Source organism: Coregonus clupeaformis, chromosome 35, assembly GCF_020615455.1.
Source record: "Coregonus clupeaformis isolate EN_2021a chromosome 35, ASM2061545v1, whole genome shotgun sequence".
Classification (NCBI taxonomy): Eukaryota; Metazoa; Chordata; class Actinopteri; order Salmoniformes; family Salmonidae; genus Coregonus; species Coregonus clupeaformis.
The window spans coordinates 32,364,965-32,384,544 of record NC_059226.1 but is presented as its reverse complement, the minus strand read 5'-3'; the positions used below and the strand labels follow the sequence as shown (position 1 = coordinate 32,384,544).

At 47.2% G+C, this 19,580-nt stretch overlaps 2 protein-coding genes across 2 annotated transcripts in view; one reads left to right on the top strand and one right to left on the bottom strand.

Annotated features, from left to right (window-relative positions):
• LOC121551464 (glucagon receptor-like) overlaps positions 1 to 19,580 on the top strand; it is a 161,921-nt gene that overhangs the window by 52,866 nt on the left and 89,475 nt on the right. The window lies entirely within an intron of this gene.
• LOC123482571 (extensin-1-like) lies at positions 8,360 to 9,190 on the bottom strand. The gene has a single exon (XM_045210709.1). It carries the CDS (start codon positions 9,188 to 9,190, stop codon positions 8,360 to 8,362), a length of 831 nt encoding a protein of 276 aa, XP_045066644.1.

Here is a 19,580-nt window from a genome sequence, read left to right as displayed (position 1 = left end):
ACATGACAATCTGCGTCAGTGGCATGGGCTGATGTCACAGTGTGAGCTGGGCGGGGCCTCGATGGACTCAGCCTGGACTCCAGGTGCTGTATGTGTACACAGTGGAGAGAGGAGACACTGACCCCACTCCTTCTCCTCTCCTCTCCTCTCCTCTCCTCTCCTCTCCTCTCTCCTCTCCTCTCCTCTCTCTCTCCTCTCCTCTCCTCTCCTCTCCTCTCCTCTCCTCTCCTCTCCTCCTCCTCCTCCTCCTCCTCCTCCTCCTCCTCCTCCTCCTCCTCCTCACCTCTGATGAGTGTGTGTGTTTGTCACAGGAGGCTGCTGAGGGGAGGACGACTCATAATAATGTCTGGAACTGAGCAAATGGAACGGTATTTGATGTATTTGATACCATTCCACTTATTTCTCTCCAGTCATTACCACGAGCTCGTCCTCCCCAATTAAGGTGCCACCAACCTCCTGTGCTGTGTGTGTGTGTCTACCAATTGTTAAAAGCTAGTGAATTCACAGACAACATGACATGACGCATGATATGACTAAAGGCAAGACTCACTGGGAATTAGGCAGCTCCCTCCAAACCCCCACCTCCCTCCTCCCTCAGCGTAAAAACAACAAGTTTCAGTTGAAGAAGCAATCCCTAAATAAATCCCCTTCAGACAGCGGTACTCTTTGTACTGACTGCCAGTATGCAGTTCAATGACCTTACCTTCTGTCCTGCTACCCTGCTGATCCAATAGATACTACAGCATATTACAACCATGACTGGAAGATGGGTCACACACACACACACACACACACACACACACACACACACACACACACACACACACACACAAAAGGGGTCTAATCTATTCAGGAGGCCTTGTGTTCCTCAGTGCTCATAGTTTGTGTCGTGTCAGCTGCAAAGCATCACTCAGTCCAGTAGCTTGAGGACAAATGAATCAAGAGCACATTCAGCAATAAAGGATGTGAACATACCCATTGATTTAGTGAGGTGTGTTTTCTGCTTTGCGTGTTGAAACAGTTCGGTGATCTTTGCACTGACACTGTTTGTGCTAAATGAACGTCTGAGTCCAGCTGTTTGATCAGCCTTTTGCTTGATCATCAAGTCCAGATGATTGCCAGCAGGAAGTAAATCAATTCTCTGCTTTTTTTGTTGTTGTCCAATACAGTATTAGAATGTCACAAATATACAGTATAACAATTGGCTTTCTATGTGGTAGAAACTTTTGGGAAGAAAGCAGGACTAGAAGAAAATATGGTTAGATTGATCATCATCATCATCATCATCATCATCATCATCATCATCAGCAGCAGCAGCAGCAGCAGCAGCAGCAGCAGCAGCAGCAGCAGCATCATAAGCCCAGTACAGTACAGTACAGTACAGTACAGTACTATAATTCAAACAACCAGTCATCACATCTCCTCTCCTCTCCTCTCCTCTCCTCTCCTCTCCTCTCCTCTCCTCTCCTCTCCTCTCCTCTCCTCTCCACACTCTCTCCTCTCCTCTCTCTCCTCTCCTCTCCTCTCCTCTCCTCTCCTCTCCTCTCCTCTCCTCTCCTCTCCTCTCCTCTCCTCTCCCTCTCCTCTCCACGCTGTCTCCCTCTCCTCTCCATGCTGTCTCCCTCCCCTCTCCTCTCCTCTCCCTCTCCTCTTCACACTGTCTCCCTCTCCTCTCCTCTCCACGCTGTCTCCCTCTCCTCTCCTCTCCTCTCTTCTCCTCTCCTCTCCTCTCCCTCTCCTCTCCTCTCCTCTCCCCTCTCTCCACACTGTCTCCCTTCTCTCCTCTCCCTCTACTCCTCACGCTCTCCTCTCCTCTCCTCTCCACACTGTCTCCCTCTTCTCTCCTTTCCGCTCCCTCTCCTCTCCACGCTGTCTCCCTCTCCTCTCCTCTCCTCTTCACGCTGTCTCCCTCTCCTCTCCTCTCCTCTCCTCTCCTCTCCCCTCTCCTCTCCTCTCCACGTTGTCTCCCTCTCCGCTCCTCTCCACGCTGCTCCTCTCCTCTCCTCTCCTCTCCTCTCCTCTCCTCTCCTCTCCTCTCCTCTCCTCTCCTCTCCTCTCCTCTCCTCTCCTCTTCACGCTGTCTCCCTCTCCTCTCCACGCTGTCTCCCTCTCCACTCCTCTCCACGCTGTCTCCCTCTCCTCTCCACACTGACTCCATTTCCTCTTCTCTCCTCTCCCTCTCCTCTACACGATGTCTCCCTCTCCTGTCCTCTCCATGCTGTCTCCTCTCCTCTCCTCTCCTCTCCACACTGTATCCTCTCCTCTCCTCTCCTCTCCTCTCCCTCTCCTCTCCTCTCCTCTCCTCTCCTCTCCTCTCCTCTCCTCTCCACGCTGACTCCCTCTCCTCTCCTCTCCTCTCCTCTCCTCTCCCTCTCCTCTCCTCTCCTCTCCTCTCCTCTCCTCTCCTCTCCTCTCCTCTGTCTCCATGATGACTCCATCTCCTCTCCTTTCCCTCTACTCTCCACGCTTTCTCCCTCTCCTTTCCTCTCCTCTCCACACTGTCTCCCTCTCCTCCTCTCCTCTCCTCTCCTCTCCACGCTGTCTCCCTCTCACTCCTCTCTCCTCTCCTCTCCTCTCCTCTCCTCTCCTCTCCTCTCCTCTCCTCTCCTCTCCACGCTGTCTCCTCTCCTCTCCTCTCCTCTCCTCTCCTCTCCTCTCCTCTCCTCTCCTCTCCTCTCCCTCTCTCTCTCCTCTCCTCTCCTCTCCTCTCCTCTCTCCTCTCCTCTCCTCTCCTCTCCTCTCCCTCTCCTCTCCTCTCCTCTCAACTCCTCCCCTCTCCTCTCCTCTCCTCTCCTCTCCTCTCCACGCTGCTCCCTCTCCGCTCCTCTCCACGCTGCTCCTCTCCTCTCCCTCTCCTCTCCTCTCCTCTCCTCTCCTCTCCTCTCCTCTCCTCTCCTCACCTCTCCTCTCCTCTCCTCTCCTCTCCTCTCCTCTCCATGATGACTCCCTCTCCTCTCCTCTCCCTCTACTCTCCACGCTGTCTCCCTCTCCTTTCCTCTCCTCTCCACACTGTCTCCCTCTCCTCCTCTCCTCTCCTCTCCTCTCCTCTCCACGCTGTCTCCCTCTCCTCTCCTCTCCACGCTGTCTCCCTTTCCTCTCCTCTCCTCTCCACGATGACTCCCTCTCCTCTCCTCTCCCTCTCCTCTCCACGCTGTCTCCCTCTCCTTTCCTGTCCTCTCCACGATGTCTCCCTCTCCTCTACTCTCCTCTCCACGCTGTCTCCCTCTCCTCTCCTCTCCTCTCCTCTCTCCTCTCCTCTCCTCTCCTCTCCTCTCCTCTCCTCAACACACTGTCTCCCTCTCCTCTCCTCTCCCTCTACTCCTCACGCTCTCCTCTCCTCTCCACACTGTCTCTCTCTTCTCTCCTTTCCGCTCCCTCTCCTCTCAACGCTGTCTCCCTCTCCTCTCCTCTCCTCTCCTCTCCTCTCCTCTCCTCTCCTCTCCTCTCCTCTCCTCTCCTCTCCTCTCCACGCTGTCTCCCTCTCCGCTCCTCTCCACACTGCTCCTCTCCTCTCCTCTCCTCTCCTCTCCTCTCCTCTCCTCTCCTCTCCTCTCCTCTCCTCTCCTCTCCTCTCTCCTCTCCTCTCCTCTCCTCTCTTCACGCTGTCTCCCTCTCCTCTCCTCTCCTCTCCACGCTGTGTCCCTCTCCACTCCTCTCCACGCTGTCTCACTCTCCTCTCCACACTGACTCCCTTTCCTCTTCTCTCCTCTCCCTCTCCTCTACACGATGTCTCCCTCTCCTCTCCTCTCCACGCTGTATCCTCTCCTCTCCTCTCCTCTCTCTCCTCTCCCTCTCCTCTCCTCTCCTCTCCTCTCCTCTCCTCTCCTCTCCTCTCCACACTGTCTCCTCTCCTCTCCTCTCCTCTCCTCTCCTCTCCTCTCCACGCTGTCTCCCTCTCCGCTCCTCTCCTCTCCTCTCCTCTCCTCTCCTCTCCTCTCTCTCCTCTCCTCTCCTCTCCTCTCCTCTCCTCTCCATGATGACTCCCTCTCCTCTCCTCTCCCTCTACTCTCCACGCTGTCTCCCTCTCCTTTCCTCTCCTCTCCACACTGTCTCCCTCTCCTCCTCTCCTCTCCTCTCCACGCTGTCTCCCTCTCCTCTCCTCTCCACGCTGTCTCCCTCTCCTCTCCTCTCTCCCTCTCCTCTCCACGATGACTCCCTCTCCTCTCCTCTCCCTCTCCTCTCCACGCTGTCTCCCTCTCCTTTCCTGTCCTCTCCACCCTGTCTCCCTCTCCTCTACTCTCCTCTCCACGCCCTCTCCTCTCCACGCTGACTCCTTATCCTCTCCTCTCCTCTCCACGCTGACTCCCTCTCCTCTCCTCTCCTCTCCTCTCCCTCTCCTCTCTCTCCCCTCCTCTCCTCTCCTCTCCTCTCCTCTCCTCTCCTCTCCTCTCCTCTCCACGCTGACTCCCCCACCTCTCCTCTCCTCTCCTCTCCTCTCTCCTCTCCTCTCCTCTCCTCTCCTCTCCTCTCCTCTCCTCTCCTCTCCTCTCCTCTCCTCTCCCGCTCGACTCCCCACCTCTCCTCTCCTCTCCTCTCCTCTCCTCTCCTCTCCTCTCCTCTCCTCTCCTCTCCTCTCCTCTCCTCTCCTCTCCTCTCCCTCTCCTCTCCTCTCCTCTCCTCACTGTCTCCCTCTCCTCCTCTCTCCTCTCCACGCTGTCTCCCTCTCCTTTCCTGTCCTCTCCACCCTGTCCCCCTCTCCTCTACTCTCCTCTCCACGCCCTCTCCTCTCCACGCTGACTCCTTATCCTCTCCTCTCCTCTCCTCTCCACGCTGACTCCCTCTCCTCTCCTCTCCTCTCCTCTCCTCTCCTCTCCTCTCCTCTCCTCTCCTCTCCTCTCCTCTCCTCTCTCCACGCTGACTCCCCCACCTCTCCTCTCCTCTCCTCTCCTCTCCTCTCCTCTCCTCTCCCTCTCCTCTCCTCTCCTCCCTCTCCACGCCTGACTCCCCCACCTCTCCTCTCCCTCTCCTCTCCTCTCCTCTCCTCTCCTCTCCTCTCCTCTCCTCTCCTCTCCTCTCCTCTCCTCTCCTCACTGTCTCCCTCTCCTCCTCTCTCCTCTCCACGCTGTCTCCCTCTCCTTTCCTGTCCTCTCCACGCTGTCTCCCTCTCCTCTACTCTCCTTTCCACGCCCTCTCCTCTCCACGCTGACTCCTTATCCTCTCCTCTCCTCTCCTCTCCTCTCTCTCCTCTCCTCTCTCTCTCTCCTCTCCTCTCCTCTCCTCTCCTCTCCTCTCCAAGCTGTCTCCATCTCCGCTCCTCTCCACGCTCCTCCTCTCCTCTCCTCTCTCTCCTCTCCTCTCCTCTCCTCTCCTCTCCTCTCCTCTCCTCTCCTCTCCTCTCCTCTCCTCTCCTCTCCAAGCTGTCTCCATCTCCACTCCACTCCGCTCCTCTCCATCTCCTCTCCTCTCCTCTCCTCTCCTCTCCTCTCCTCTCCTCTCCTCTCCTCTCCTCTCCTCTCCTCTCCTCTCCTTTCCTCTCCCACTCCTCTTCCTACTATCTCCCTCTCCTCTCCTCTCCTCTCCTCTCCTCTCCTCTCCTCTCCTCTCCTCTCCACACATTTGAGATCCGGGCACTTAACTCTTCCACTTCTCTCTGCCAACCATCACAACTGGCTACACTCTTCAGTCCTCTTGCTTATTATAGCAGGCAAATTAATAGGAATAATAACAATCTGTGTCAGCCATTCATATTTGAAGATTACTCGCCAAAATTCTGATTGCAGTAACATCTACAGTTTAGTCCTGTCCACACTAACAACAGGTTAATAATAATAATAATAATAATATAAAAAATTATTTGGTCACCTCTCCTCTCCTCTCCTCTCCTCTCCTCTCCTCTCCTCTCCTCTCCTCTCCTCTCCTCTCCTCTCCTCTCCTCTCCTCTCCTCTCCACGCTGACTCCCTCTCCTCTCCTCTCCTCTCCTCTCCTCTCCTCTCCTCTCCTCTCTCTCTCCTCTCCTCTCCTCTCCTCTCCTCTCCTCTCCTCTCATCTCCTCTCCTCTCCACGCTGTCTCCCTCTCCTCTCCTCTCCTCTCCTCTCCTCTCCATTCCATATTATTCTCCTTGCGTCTCCTTTAGAAGTCTACAATGTGTTCTCTGCTTCTAACAACAACTGGTCACACCTGAGTGCTTCCATTTTTTTGAATCATAATGATGTCAGGGAATGTTATTCGCGTGTCCTCACAGAATAGCAGCAGCCTCAGTGAGGTACAGTAGAGTGCCTGTCGAGAGCTACTTCAGAAGAGCGGTACTACCAATTCAGAGCAGCAGTATACAATGATCCATTCTGTGGAAAATTATCAGTGGATCTCACACTTATTAGAAATAATTTAAATTGCACATCACCACAATAAATAATAAAATAAAGCAGGAAATGTGAAAACTTAGGGCGGTGTTCTGATTTGAGATCCGGGCACTTAACTCTTCCGCTTCTCTCTGCCAACCATAACAACTGGCTACACTCTTCAGTCCTCTTGCTTATTATAGCAGGCAAATGAATAGGAATAATTACAATCTGTTTCAGCCATTCATATTTGAAGATTACTCGCCAAGATTATGATTGCAGTAACATCTACAGTTTAGTCCTGTCCACACTAACAACAGGTTAATAATAATAATAATAATAATAATAATAATAATAATAATAATAATAATAATAATAATAATTTGGTGGGTCTTGTACAAGTGTGTATTAATACGCATGTGTCAATTGGAAATTAGTTTTTTGCATATCCCAACTCTCCCTCGGAGAGTGGGGTCACGCGTGGCCAGAGGTTGGGTCACGGCCAGGGTCTACAACCATGGCGTAGAGGTCACGGCCAGGGTAATCAAGTTAGGTCTGGATGGATATCAACAGAGTTGGAACATTCAGAACCTAAGTTTGAACACTTAACACAGTTCTAGAAGACTGATGTGAATACGGCTTGCGTTCAATAACAGTGCTATGCACCTGGTGTTTTCCTGAATTCATTGCTAATGCTGTTAGAACAGTAAAACAGTCTTCAGTCTGTTGCCTTGTTATCATCATTATCCTTCCCCAGAGACCTCCAGGTCTGTTTCCCTAGAGACTGAGTTTGTGTCCCAAAAGGCACCCTATTCCCTATTTAGTGCACTACTTTTGACCAGGGTCCATATGGCTCTGCTCAAAAGTAGTGCACTATGTAGGGAATATGGTGCCTTTTGGGACTCGAAGAGGTCATTCTATAGGGAGAATTGGCCCTCTCCTCTCCCTATCCCTCTCCCTACACTCTAGTGACACGTAGCATCAGCGACTGTTCAGCCAGTTGTAATGATGAATTGCATAAAATCATCAACTCTTCACATAGATATCTATTTTATCAAATTACATAGCGTTCACATTTGTATTCCTAGGCATTTCTAAGGGAGTGAACGTTATTTATAATAAGGGTTACATGTGGAAATCGGACTTGAAAAGGATGGCCCTCCCTTCAGAAAAATATATTTTACCTAAACCCTCCCTGAACGCTTAAAAAAATCAAGTGACCCTCCCCTAGACCTAGACTCACTTCTTGGACAGACCAGAGCCTTAGATATGCAGTTTTAGAAACTGTGCTTCGTCTTATTTGCATTACGTAGCAGTGTAGAAATGTTGATAGCGGGTGTGGGGCACAGGGCTGCGGGCCAGAAGGTTGTGGGTTTGCAGACCACCGAGGACAAGAGGAGGAGTGGAAAGATCTCCTTTATAGTAAAAGCGTTGTGTTTTTTTATTTATTGTATTTGCAAGAACACATTTGCCTTTTATAAACATTTCATGCAATTCTTCGTCATTTTACATATTAGCAGAATCTTTTTTCATATCACATAAATTACCTAAATTACAAGCTAAGAATGGACAGAGAGGTAGGCCTATGTATTCATCTTATATTTCTCCGATGCCAAATCAGTGTGTATTGTTTGAATTGAAACTGTCCCTATTTGCAAATAATTAAATCTGAGATGTCATTAGGAATCTGAGCATGGTACTTTTAAAAGTTAGGTTTAACCCAACAAGAGAAGGTCACAAGTGTTTCCCTAAAAGCTGTCTGGGTTTAAAAATCGTATATTGTACAGCAAGTGAATAACTTAATCAATTGATAGTGACATAATTAGATTACTTCCCAAGCAAAGTCTATTTTTTTGTCTCCTCGGCAAAAAAAAAACTATACGGCTCCCTGTTCATTTTTTAATTACCTAATTTTTTTTATTTAACCTTTATTTAACTAGGCAAGTCAGTTAAGAACAAATTCTTATTTACAATGACGGCCTACACCGTCAGGATGAAGCATATTTTAAAAGAAAACATACAGACCCGGACGAATTCAACAACTGTATGAGGGAGCACTCTGTCTGTCTGCGTCCCAGATTAAACCACAGGGCTGTGCGGTGGGCCTCCATACTTCAGGGGTACCACAGGGCTGTGTGGTGGGCCTCCATACTTCAGGGGTACCACAGGGCTGTGCGGTGGGCCTCCATACTTCAGGGGTACCACAGGGCTGTGCGGTGGGCCTCCATACTTCAGGGGTACCACAGGGCTGTGTGGTGGGCCTCCATACTTCAGGGGTACCACAGGGCTGTGTGGTGGGCCTCCATACTTCAGGGGTACCACAGGGCTGTGTGGTTCTCCATACTTCAGGGGTACCACAGGGCTGTGTGGTTCTCCATACTTCAGGGGTACCACAGGGCTGTGTGGTTCTCCATACTTCAGGGGTACCACAGGGCTGTGTGGTGGGCCTCCGTACTTCAGGGGTACCACAGGGCTGTGTGGTGGGCCTCCATACTTCAGGGGTACCACAGGGCTGTGTGGTTCTCCATACTTCATGGGTACCACAGGGCTGTGCGGTGGGCCCCATACTTCAGGGGTACCACAGGGCTGTGCGGTGGGCCTCCATACTTCAGGGGTACCACAGGGCTGTGTGGTGGGCCTCCATACTTCAGGGGTACCACAGGGCTGTGTGGTGGGCCTCCATACTTCAGGGGTACCACAGGGCTGTGTGGTTCTCCATACTTCAGGGGTACCACAGGGCTGTGTGGTGGGCCTCCATACTTCAGGGGTACCACAGGGCTGTGTGGTGGGCCTCCGTACTTCAGGGGTACCACAGGGCTGTGTGGTTCTCCATACTTCAGGGGTACCACAGGGCTGTGTGGTGGGCCTCCATACTTCAGGGGTACCACAGGGCTGTGCGGTGGGCCCCATACTTCAGGGGTACCACAGGGCTGTGCGGTGGGCCCCATACTTCAGGGGTACCACAGGGCTGTGTGGTGGGCCTCCGTACTTCAGGGGTACCACAGGGCTGTGTGGTGGGCCTCCATACTTCAGGGGTACCACAGGGCTGTGTGGTGGGCCTCCATACTTCAGGGGTACCACAGGGCTGTGCGGTGGGCCTCCATACTTCAGGGGTACCACAGGGCTGTGTGGTGGGCCTCCATACTTCAGGGGTACCACAGGGCTGTGTGGTGGGCCTCCATACTTCAGGGGTACCACAGGGCTGTGCGGTGGGCCCCATACTTCAGGGGTACCACAGGGCTGTGCGGTGGGCCCCATACTTCAGGGGTACCACAGGGCTGTGTGGTGGGCCTCCTATCCTTTACTGTTATTACTCTACATAGCTACTGTATACTGCAGCGTCACACTGTTAGATAAACTGTCTCCTCTCTCCCAGTATTTGAAACAAACACACCCGCACCTGCACACACGCACACACACACACGCACACACGCACGCACACACACACACACACGAGCCAGGCTGATGACAGAGGAGGAGAACAGTGTGTAGCAGTACAGATAGGATTAGTGGGACATTCAGTCAAACATAAACATATCCTGCTAACAGAGCTACCAACCCACCAACAGAACAGAGCTTCTATAAGAATAAACAGTTATTATTATTATTTAAACAGTTAAACATCATAAACCCAAAGAGGTTCCATAAGAAATATAAACTGTTCTCATACCATCAGAACAGAGCTTCTAAAAGAACAAACAGTTGAACATTGTAAACACAACCCCGACAGAGCTTCTATAAGAACAAAGTCCTTCTGGAAGGTTCTCCCATCTCCACAGAGGAACTCTGGAGGTCTGTCAGAGTGACAATCGGGTTCTTGGTCATCTCCCTGACCAAGGCCCTTCTCCCCCGATTGCTCAGTTTAGCCGGGCAGCCAGCTCTAGGAAGAGTCTTGGTGGTTCCAAACTTCTTCCATTTAAAAATGATGGAGGCCACTGTGTTCTTGTGGACCTTTAATGCTGCAGAAATTTTTTGGTACCCTTCCCCAGATCTTTGCCTCGACACAATCCTGTCTCTGAGCTCTACGGACAATTCCTTCGACCTCATGGCTTGGTTTTTGCTCTGACATGCACTGTCAACTGTGGGACCTTATACAGACAGGTGTGTGCCTTTCCAAATCGTGTCCAATCAATTGAATTTACCACAGGTGGACTCCAATCAAGTTGTAGAAACATCTCAAGGATGATCAATGGAAACAGGATGCACCTGAGCTCAATTTCGAGTCTCATATCAAATAAGGTATATATACACCACCGGTCAAAAGTTTTTCTTGATTTTTACTATTTTCTACATTGTAAAATAATAGTGAAGACATCAAAACTATTAATTTACACATATGGAATCGTGTAGTAACCAAAAAAGTGTTAAACAAATCAAAGACAAAGGGTGGCTATTTGAAGAATCTCAAATATAAAATATATTTTGATTTGTTTAACACTTGTTTGGTTACTACATGATTCCATGTGTGTTATTTAATAGTTTTGATGTCATGGCTTGTAGAACATTGTACAAATAAAGAAAAACCCTTGAATGAGTAGGTGTTCTAAAACTTTTGACCGGTAGTGTATATATATATATATTTGAAAACATTTCTAAAAACCTGTTTTCGCTTTGTCATTATGGGGTATTGTGTGTAGATTGATGAAGAACATTTTTTTTTTTAATCAATTTTAGAATAAAGCTGTAATGTAACAAAATGTGGAAAAAGTGAAAGGGGTCTTAATACTTTCTGAATGCACTGTATAAACCACAGACAAACAATGGTTACAATGCATGTGGTGCATGCAAAATGATTTAGACTGTGATTATTTTTCAGACAATGACACCATCATGGCTCCCATAAGAACAACATCTATGAAATCTGGGTTGCATACATTGTCTCATGCAATGTTAAAGTCGTGCAATACAAGGACTATTCTAGGAGACGGGAGCATACCGTATTCCATAATTCAACGGAACCAGTGGTGTAGTGGTGCCTGGAGAAGCGGGTATACTCAAATTGTGCCAACATTTTTCCAAACAGCCTGCCCCTCGAAGGAAAGGCGCCCTGTGTGAAAAATGAGAAACAGTGACATACACTCAGAATGCTCTAAAATGATAAATCCCATATTGGTCTTTCACAGTCAGGCCAACCCAAGCTGTAATGAGCAGTAGGCTAACAGTAGGCCTACTATTGAAACCGATAAACTGAGTCAGAAATTCACAGGTTTCAGATTTTCCCCCAATTGTTTCAGGAATTCGTTCTCAATCACACTTTTTTTAAACAGAAAAACAACATAATTGTATGTTGTCCATAATGCTTAAACCACATCAGGAGACCACTTTTGAAATTAGATTTTTGACAGTAGTTACCCTTTAATTCAAGTGTGCCGGTTCCTAGCATTTTTGTTTGATTAGCAGTGTTTCTGTAGCGCATGAGATGGAGTTTGCAAAATTAATGGCCACTGGATTGACAGCAAATAATCAAATAATTCCAAGTGGCGCAGCTGTCTAAGGCACTGCATCTCAGTGCTTGAGGCGTCACTACAGACCCCCTGGTTCGATTCCAGGCTGTATCACAACCGGCTGTGTTTGGGAGTCCCATAGGGCGGCGCACAATTGGTCCGGTGTAGGCCGTCATTGTAAATAAGAATTTGTTCTTAACTGACTTGCCTAGTTAAATAAAGGTATAACATTTAATAGAGAAGGTTTTTGGGGAAAGCCTTTCCATCTACCAGAAGATGGTTAGGCCTAGCATTAACATTGCTATATTTTTCCTGTTCCTTAATTGTTTGAAACCTGGACGTTTACTTCATATTGTGAGGCAAGTCTTACCTTGCTTCAAAGTAACCTATAGCCAAAATCCCACCATAGAAACGTGGAGGCAATTATTTGTATTAAGACTTCCTCATTATGCGTTCTCCTGTTCTATTGGTTTTCTTTCAACTTTTCTTTCATTGTCTAGCAGCCAAAAGGCATTATCCTAATCATATTAGCAACACAGGATAGTTGTTGCATCTTGAAATCCGCCCTCTTTCTAACGGATATTTCCATCTGGGATTAAGAATATACCTCCACTACACTACTTTGATACTTTGATATCAGTGGGGATTAAGAATATACCTCCACTACACTACTTTGATACTTTGATATCAGTGGGGATTAAGAATATACCTCCACTACACTACTTTGATACTTTGATATCAGTGGGGATTAAGAATATACCTCCACTACACTACTTTGATACTTTGATATCAGTGGGGATTAAGAATATACCTCCACTACACTACTTTGATACTTTGATATCAGTGGGGATTAAGAATATACCTCCACTACACTACTTTGATACTTTGATATCAGTGGGGATTAAGAATATACCTCCACTACACTACTTTGATACTTTGATATCAGTGGGGATTAAGAATATACCTCCACTACACTACTTTGATACTTTGATATCAGTGGGGATTAAGAAGTGAGTGTATGCAATGCCCGCTGAAAAATAAGTGGGTATACGGTATATATCTGCGTATACCCTCCACTACACCACTCAACAGAACAATGTATTTATTTTCCAATAAACATTAAATAGATCCAGATATGGTCACATTAACAAAGACATCTAAAAACCCAGAAGAAGGCCAAAAGCTGAAACGCGTTGGTTCTACTTTTAACAATAAATACGCTTTTTTATTTAATTCCATTGTCCTCGAAGAGTTACTGAATCTCCCCTCTATTTCAGTTTGCTCCTCAATCCATGCGCCTTGGTTGGAAAGCAGTGATCCCTTCCCTTTACATTAAATACATTACGGTTTTGTTCAATCACTTTGGTACATTTTTCAGATGTTAGCGGTATATACAAAACTCTAAACTGACTTTAACTTGAGATGCAATTTTTTTAAATATAGTTTGTATCCAAAGGCAGGTTCTAAGCATGTTGAGACTTATGCCAATCTTAAGTTTCATTATCCTTATGCAGTACATACAGTACGTAGGACACATCATCAGAAATAGGGGTATTGTAAAGTTGGCTACTGTAAAAAAACATAGCACGGTGTTGTATCCCATTTCTGCCCCATGCAACGTGACCTTTTCTACATGACTTGTCAACTGATACAGTATTGTCTGTCTCTCTGCTTGGAATTCATCAGCTTACAGTCAATTTTGTTGCTAAACAACCAACCCGTCTATATGATACATTCCAACATAAATTGAAGTCAAATTGATACATTTATGAGGTAGAAATATATAAATGTACAGTGTTAAGCAGTTATCAAACTACTGTATATACACCCACTGGACAGTTTATTAGGTAAACCCATCTAGTATTGGGTCGGACCCCCCCCCCTTTGCCTTCAGAAAAGCCTGAATTCTTCGGGGTATGGATTCTACAAGTCTGAAACGTTGCACAGGGATGTTGGTCCATGCTGACGCGATGGCATCGCGCATGTGCTGCAGATTGGACGGCGGTACACCACCGCCACCAGCCTGTACCGTTGACACCAGGCAAGATGGGTCCATGGACTCATGCTGCTCACACCAAATCCTTACTCTGCCATCAACATGACGCAACAGGAACCGGGATTCGTCAAACAGGCGATGTTTTTCCACTCCTCAATTGTCCAGTGTTGGTTGAAAATTGAAAATGTGCTTAGAGTTTTGAAACATGAGCCATTTTGATGATCTGTTTACATTTTTGTGCTAAGAGTTGTGAAAATGTACCACATACTTATGAAAATTGCACCAAAGTGGGAAAAAACTAGAACCAGATAGGGTTATATGGCATGCTGCTTATTCCCTCCACATGCAGAACAGCATCTGTAATGGCAAAGGTCACGTGTATTGTTAATGTCTTTGAATAGTAAAGTGGATAATGCTTTGTGTGTGTGCTTATGTTGCACTCTCTCTTTTTCTCTCTTTCCCTCTTTCCCTCTCTCTCTCTCTCTCTCTCTCTCTCTCTCTCTCTCTCTCTCTCTCTCTCTCTCCATCTGTCTCTCTCTCTCTCTCGCTCTCTCTCTGTCTCTCTCTCTCTCTCTCTCTCTCTCTCTCTCTCTCTCTGTCTCTCTCTGTCTCTCTCTCTCTCTCTCTCTGTCTCTCTCTCTCTGATACCACATTCTGTAGTCTGATAGTACATTAACTTGGATCTGACTTACTGACCCTTTACAGTTGTGGGAATTGGCCTATATGGATAGAGTTAAACTTCAACTTAAAGAAGAAATATGGAAAGCATATGGATAACCATGGTAGCAATCAAAACGGAAAAGTTTGGAGATTCAGTGGAAATTATTAGACAAAAGGTGAGGACGTAACAGTTCACCTGACACAAGACTCAATCCAAACATTACACTGTTGATTTTATGTCCATTTTACATTTACTTTTGGCCGCATTTGTTGATAACGAAATCTCAAAATACTCTGGAGACATTCAGTAACATGATAATATTCCTGACAATGTGTTGTAAGTGCAACATAAGACAAAACAATGATAAGGGTTTCTACGAGTCCTCTTCATTTACAACATTTCTCTCACTCAGAAAACAAAAATTCGGTGCTCAAGTTCAGAACGGCTGTCAGTCAAAACCCACACAGAACTGTGAAGCAAAGAGCACAGAGTCTGATGTCATGAATAGCATGATATCAGAGTCTGATGTCATGTATAGCACACACACACACACACACTCACAGGCACACAGCTTTTTAATTGAATCATGAGTCAATGTAGTGTGTGGTAGTGTCCAGCAGCTGGACATAAAGGTCAAAGGGTTTATGCTCCAGGTCAGACAGACACTCTATTTGCATCCTTGATAGAGGGCACACTTACCCTCAGTTGCCCCTTATGATAACAGACTCCAGGGCACATATTGCAGAGCATTAAAAAGGAGCCTTTGTTTGACAAATGCTCCACAGTCACATTTCCACTATCCCTGTGCATGCGTGTGTGTGCGTGGGTGTGTGTGTGTGTGTGTGTGTATGTGTGTGTGTGTGTGTGTGTGTGTGTGTGTGTGTGTGTGTGTGTGTGTGTGTGTGTGCGTGTGTGTGTGTGTGTGCTTGAGGCAAGTGGCCGTGTGATTACACAGCTTCTACGTCATCTGTTTTGGAACTGGCAGTTTGTGTAGATGTCACAATGATGAGTGTTGGAACCACACTGACAGACAGACAGACAGACAGACAGACAGACAGACAGACAGACAGACAGACAGACAGACAGACAGAGTGTTGGAACCACACTGACAGACAGACAGACAGACAGACAGACAGACAGACAGACAGACAGACAGACAGAGTGTTGGAACCGCACTGACAGACAGACAGAGTGTTGGAACCACACTGACAGACAGACAGAGTGTTGGAACCACACGGACAGACAGACAGACAGACAGACAGACAGACAGACAGACAGACAGACAGACAGACAGACAGACAGACAGACAGACAGACAGACAGACAGACAGAGTGTTGGAACCACACTGACAGACAGACAGAGTGTTGGAACCACACTGACAGACAGACAGAGTGTTGGAACCACACAGACAGACAGACAGACAGACAGACAGACAGACAGACAGACAGACAGAGTGTTGGAACCACACTGACAGACAGACAGAGTGTTGGAACCACACTGACAGACAGACAGAGTGTTGGAACCACACAGACAGACAGACAGACAGACAGACAGACAGACAGACAGACAGACAGACAGACAGACAGACAGACAGACAGACAGACAGACAGACAGACAGAGTGTTGGAACCACACTGACAGACAGACATGTACATGGAACTCAAAAGGGTTCTACCTGGAACCAAAAATGGTTCTACCTAGAACCAAAAAGGGTTCTCCTTTATTCTCAGGTGGAGACCATATTTGGCACGCAAACATAAATGGATTGACACAGCAAGCAGCACTGCCAGGATTAAAAAAATTCTGGTAACTTCCCCAAAATTCCCAGGTTTTTCATTAAACCGGATTGGAAGATTCCCAAACTCAGGAGGGAATAAACCAGATTTCTGGAAAACCTATGGATTTTGGTAAATTCACTGTCATTTTTCAACCCTAGCCAGGATGGTGTTAGGGTTAAGAGTAGGAGTTGAGGGTTGTATATATTTGGCCTCATTTATAAACCCAGCAGCTCCAGATGTATTGGATGGAGACTGGAGGGGAGATCCCTGACCAGGTGGATTCCATGGCCTCTGAGGCTTGTGTCCATCCCAAATGTCTGGTAAAAAGTAGTGCACTATATTGGGAATAAGCTGCCATTTGGGACACAATCCTGGGCTGGAGGATAGGGAGGCTACCTCCATAGAGAATAGGGTGGATTGCCTGGCTCAGACCTTCCCCAGAGAGACCTAGACATCCCCTCTGGGTTGACTGGTTCAGACCTTCCCCAGAGAGACCTAGACATCCCCTCTGGGTTGACTGGCTCAGACCTTCCCCAGAGAGACCTAGACATCCCCTCTGGGTTGACTGGCACAGACCTTCCCCCGAGAGACCTAGACATCCCCTCTGGGTTGACTGTTTCAGACCTTCCCCAGAGAGACCTAGACATCCCCTCTGGGTTGACTGGTTCAGACCTTCCCCAGAGAGACCTAGACATCCCCTCTGGGTTGACTGGCTCAGACCTTCCCCAGAGAGACCTAAACATCCCCTCTGGGTTGACTGGCACAGACCTTCCCCGAGAGACCTAGACATCCCCTCTGGGTTGACTGTTTCAGACCTTCCCCAGAGAGACCTAGACATCCCCTCTGGGTTGACTGGTTCAGACCTTCCCCCGAGAGACCTAGACATCCCCTCTGGGTTGACTGGTTCAGACCTTCCCCAGAGAGACCTAGACATCCCCTCTGGGTTGACTGGCTCAGACCTTCCCCAGAGAGACCTAGACATCCCCTCTGGGTTGACTGGCTCAGACCTTCCCCCGAGAGACCTAGACATCCCCTCTGGGTTGACTGTTTCAGACCTTCCCCAGAGAGACCTAGACATCCCATCTGGGTTGACTGGTTCAGACCTTCCCCAGAGAGACCTAGACATCCCCTCTGGGTTGACTGTTTCAGACCTTCCCCAGAGAGACCTAGACATCCCATCTGGGTTGACTGGTTCAGACCTTCCCCAGAGAGACCTAGACATCCCCTCTGGGATGACTGGCTCAGGCCTTCCCTTATAGACCCAGATATCCCTTCTGGGTCAGTGTGTAGGATATGGTACAAGGTGCCCTGAACCACTAGTCTAGGGTTAGACTTAATTTAAATTGATTATATTTGTAATGAGAAGAAGAGGTATAAAACGGCTGTGATAAAACGGCTGTGATAAAACGGCTGTGATAAAACGGCTGTGATAAAACGGCTGTGACGATCTGGCCATTTAGGACTCTTTCCTTGACACTCTACCTATCCTATTTTTGTTCAAATTGATTATTTTGTAGTGAAAGAAAATGAGATCAGACTCATTACCTTGATGCCTTTCAGTTTGTAAGTGTGTTGTTGTATTCTAATATGACTCATTTAATTTGATTAATGTAACTACATTTTCCTTTGATTCTCTCCTCTTAAAAGTAATTTATATTCAACAACACCATACACGTGGGCTGCCCCCCCCTTTTTTGAACGCCTTCGGATAAATAAACAAAAAAGTAGCCTATTGGAATACAATCAAATAACAAGAGGCCTATTGCAACCATCCACGGCACTAGATAAGAGATGGGCAACTGTTTTATACAAAATAAAAAATAAATTGGAACTCAGTTGGGGTCTCAACTTACCGTTGAGAGTTAGAATACTAGAATACACAAGGTGCAATTTCGACATGTGGTTGTGCATCAGGAGTTTTTCTCTTATGTCAGTCACTGATAGTCAGTCAATCAGTCACTGATAGTCAGTCAATCAGTCACTGATAGTCAGTCAATCAGTCACTGATAGTCAGTCAATCAGTCACTGATAGTCAGTCAATCAGTCACTGATAGTCAGTCAATCAGTCACTGATAGTCAGTCAATCAGTCACTGATAGTCAGTCAATCAGTCACTGATAGTCAGTCAATCAGTCACTGATAGTCAGTCAATTAGCCCAAGTCAGCTAACATTTTGTAGATTGCTAAATTAGTTTAACGGCTAGCTATATAAACTTTTTATCGTGGTCGAATTACCGGCCGTGGGGCCCCCAATGATTTTGTTAGTCAGTCTCACTCAAACTGTAAACTTTTCTCTCCACCCTTTGGCAGAATGTGTAGCTTGCCCTTTGGCAGAATGTTTAGCTTGGCAGAATGTTCTCTACACCAGATGGCAAATTGTATAGAATTGCACTAAATTAACTTTGGATGGATGTGGGTACGCAGACCCATGAGATGCAGTCCCTCATGATGACCCCCATCCCATCCCCGATCTAGATTCATTGTGGATTCCATTTACATTTGTTGGACGCTCTAATCCAGAGCAATTTACAACAGTGAGGGCATACGTTTTCATACTGGTCCCCTGTGGGAATCAAACCCACAACCGTTGTTATTTTTTTTACATAATTTAATTACGTTGTTGCAAGCACCATGCTCTATCAAATGAGCCACATGAGACCAACCGAGCTGCAAGGGATTTACTCACTAACTACTAATGAATGTGTACTGTGAACGAGCACGAACAACAAGCCTGATGACTCACAGTGGCTCTGTTCCAATATCACAGCACCAGAATACTACATAGAATGAAGCAAACCCTGTATTGGACATGATGCTTCTATGTACCAAGTCATGTATTGGACATGATTCTTCTATGTACCAAGTCATGTATTGGACATGATGCTTCTATGTACCAAGTCATGTATTGGACATGATGCTTCTATGTACCAAGTCATGTATTGGGCATGATGCTTCTATGTACCAAGTCATGTATTGGACATGATGCTTCTATGTACCAAGTAATGTATTGGGCATGATGCTTCTATGTACCAAGTCATGTATTGGACATGATGCTTCAATGTACCAAGTAATGTATTGGGCATGATGCTTCTATGTACCAAGTCATGTATTGGACATGATGCTTCTATGTACCAAGCCATGTGTTGTGCATGATGCTTCTATGTACCAAGTCATGTATTGGGCATGATGCTTCTATGTACCAAGTCATGTATTGGACATGATGCTTCTATGTACCAAGTCATGTATTGGACATGATGCTTCTATGTACCAAGTCATGTATTGGACATGATGCTTCTATGTACCAAGTCATGTGTTGGACATTATGCTTCTATGTACCAAGTCATGTGTTGTACATTATGCTTCTATGTACCAAGCCATGTGTTGTGCATGATGCTTCTTTGTACCATGCTAGTATGGATATTG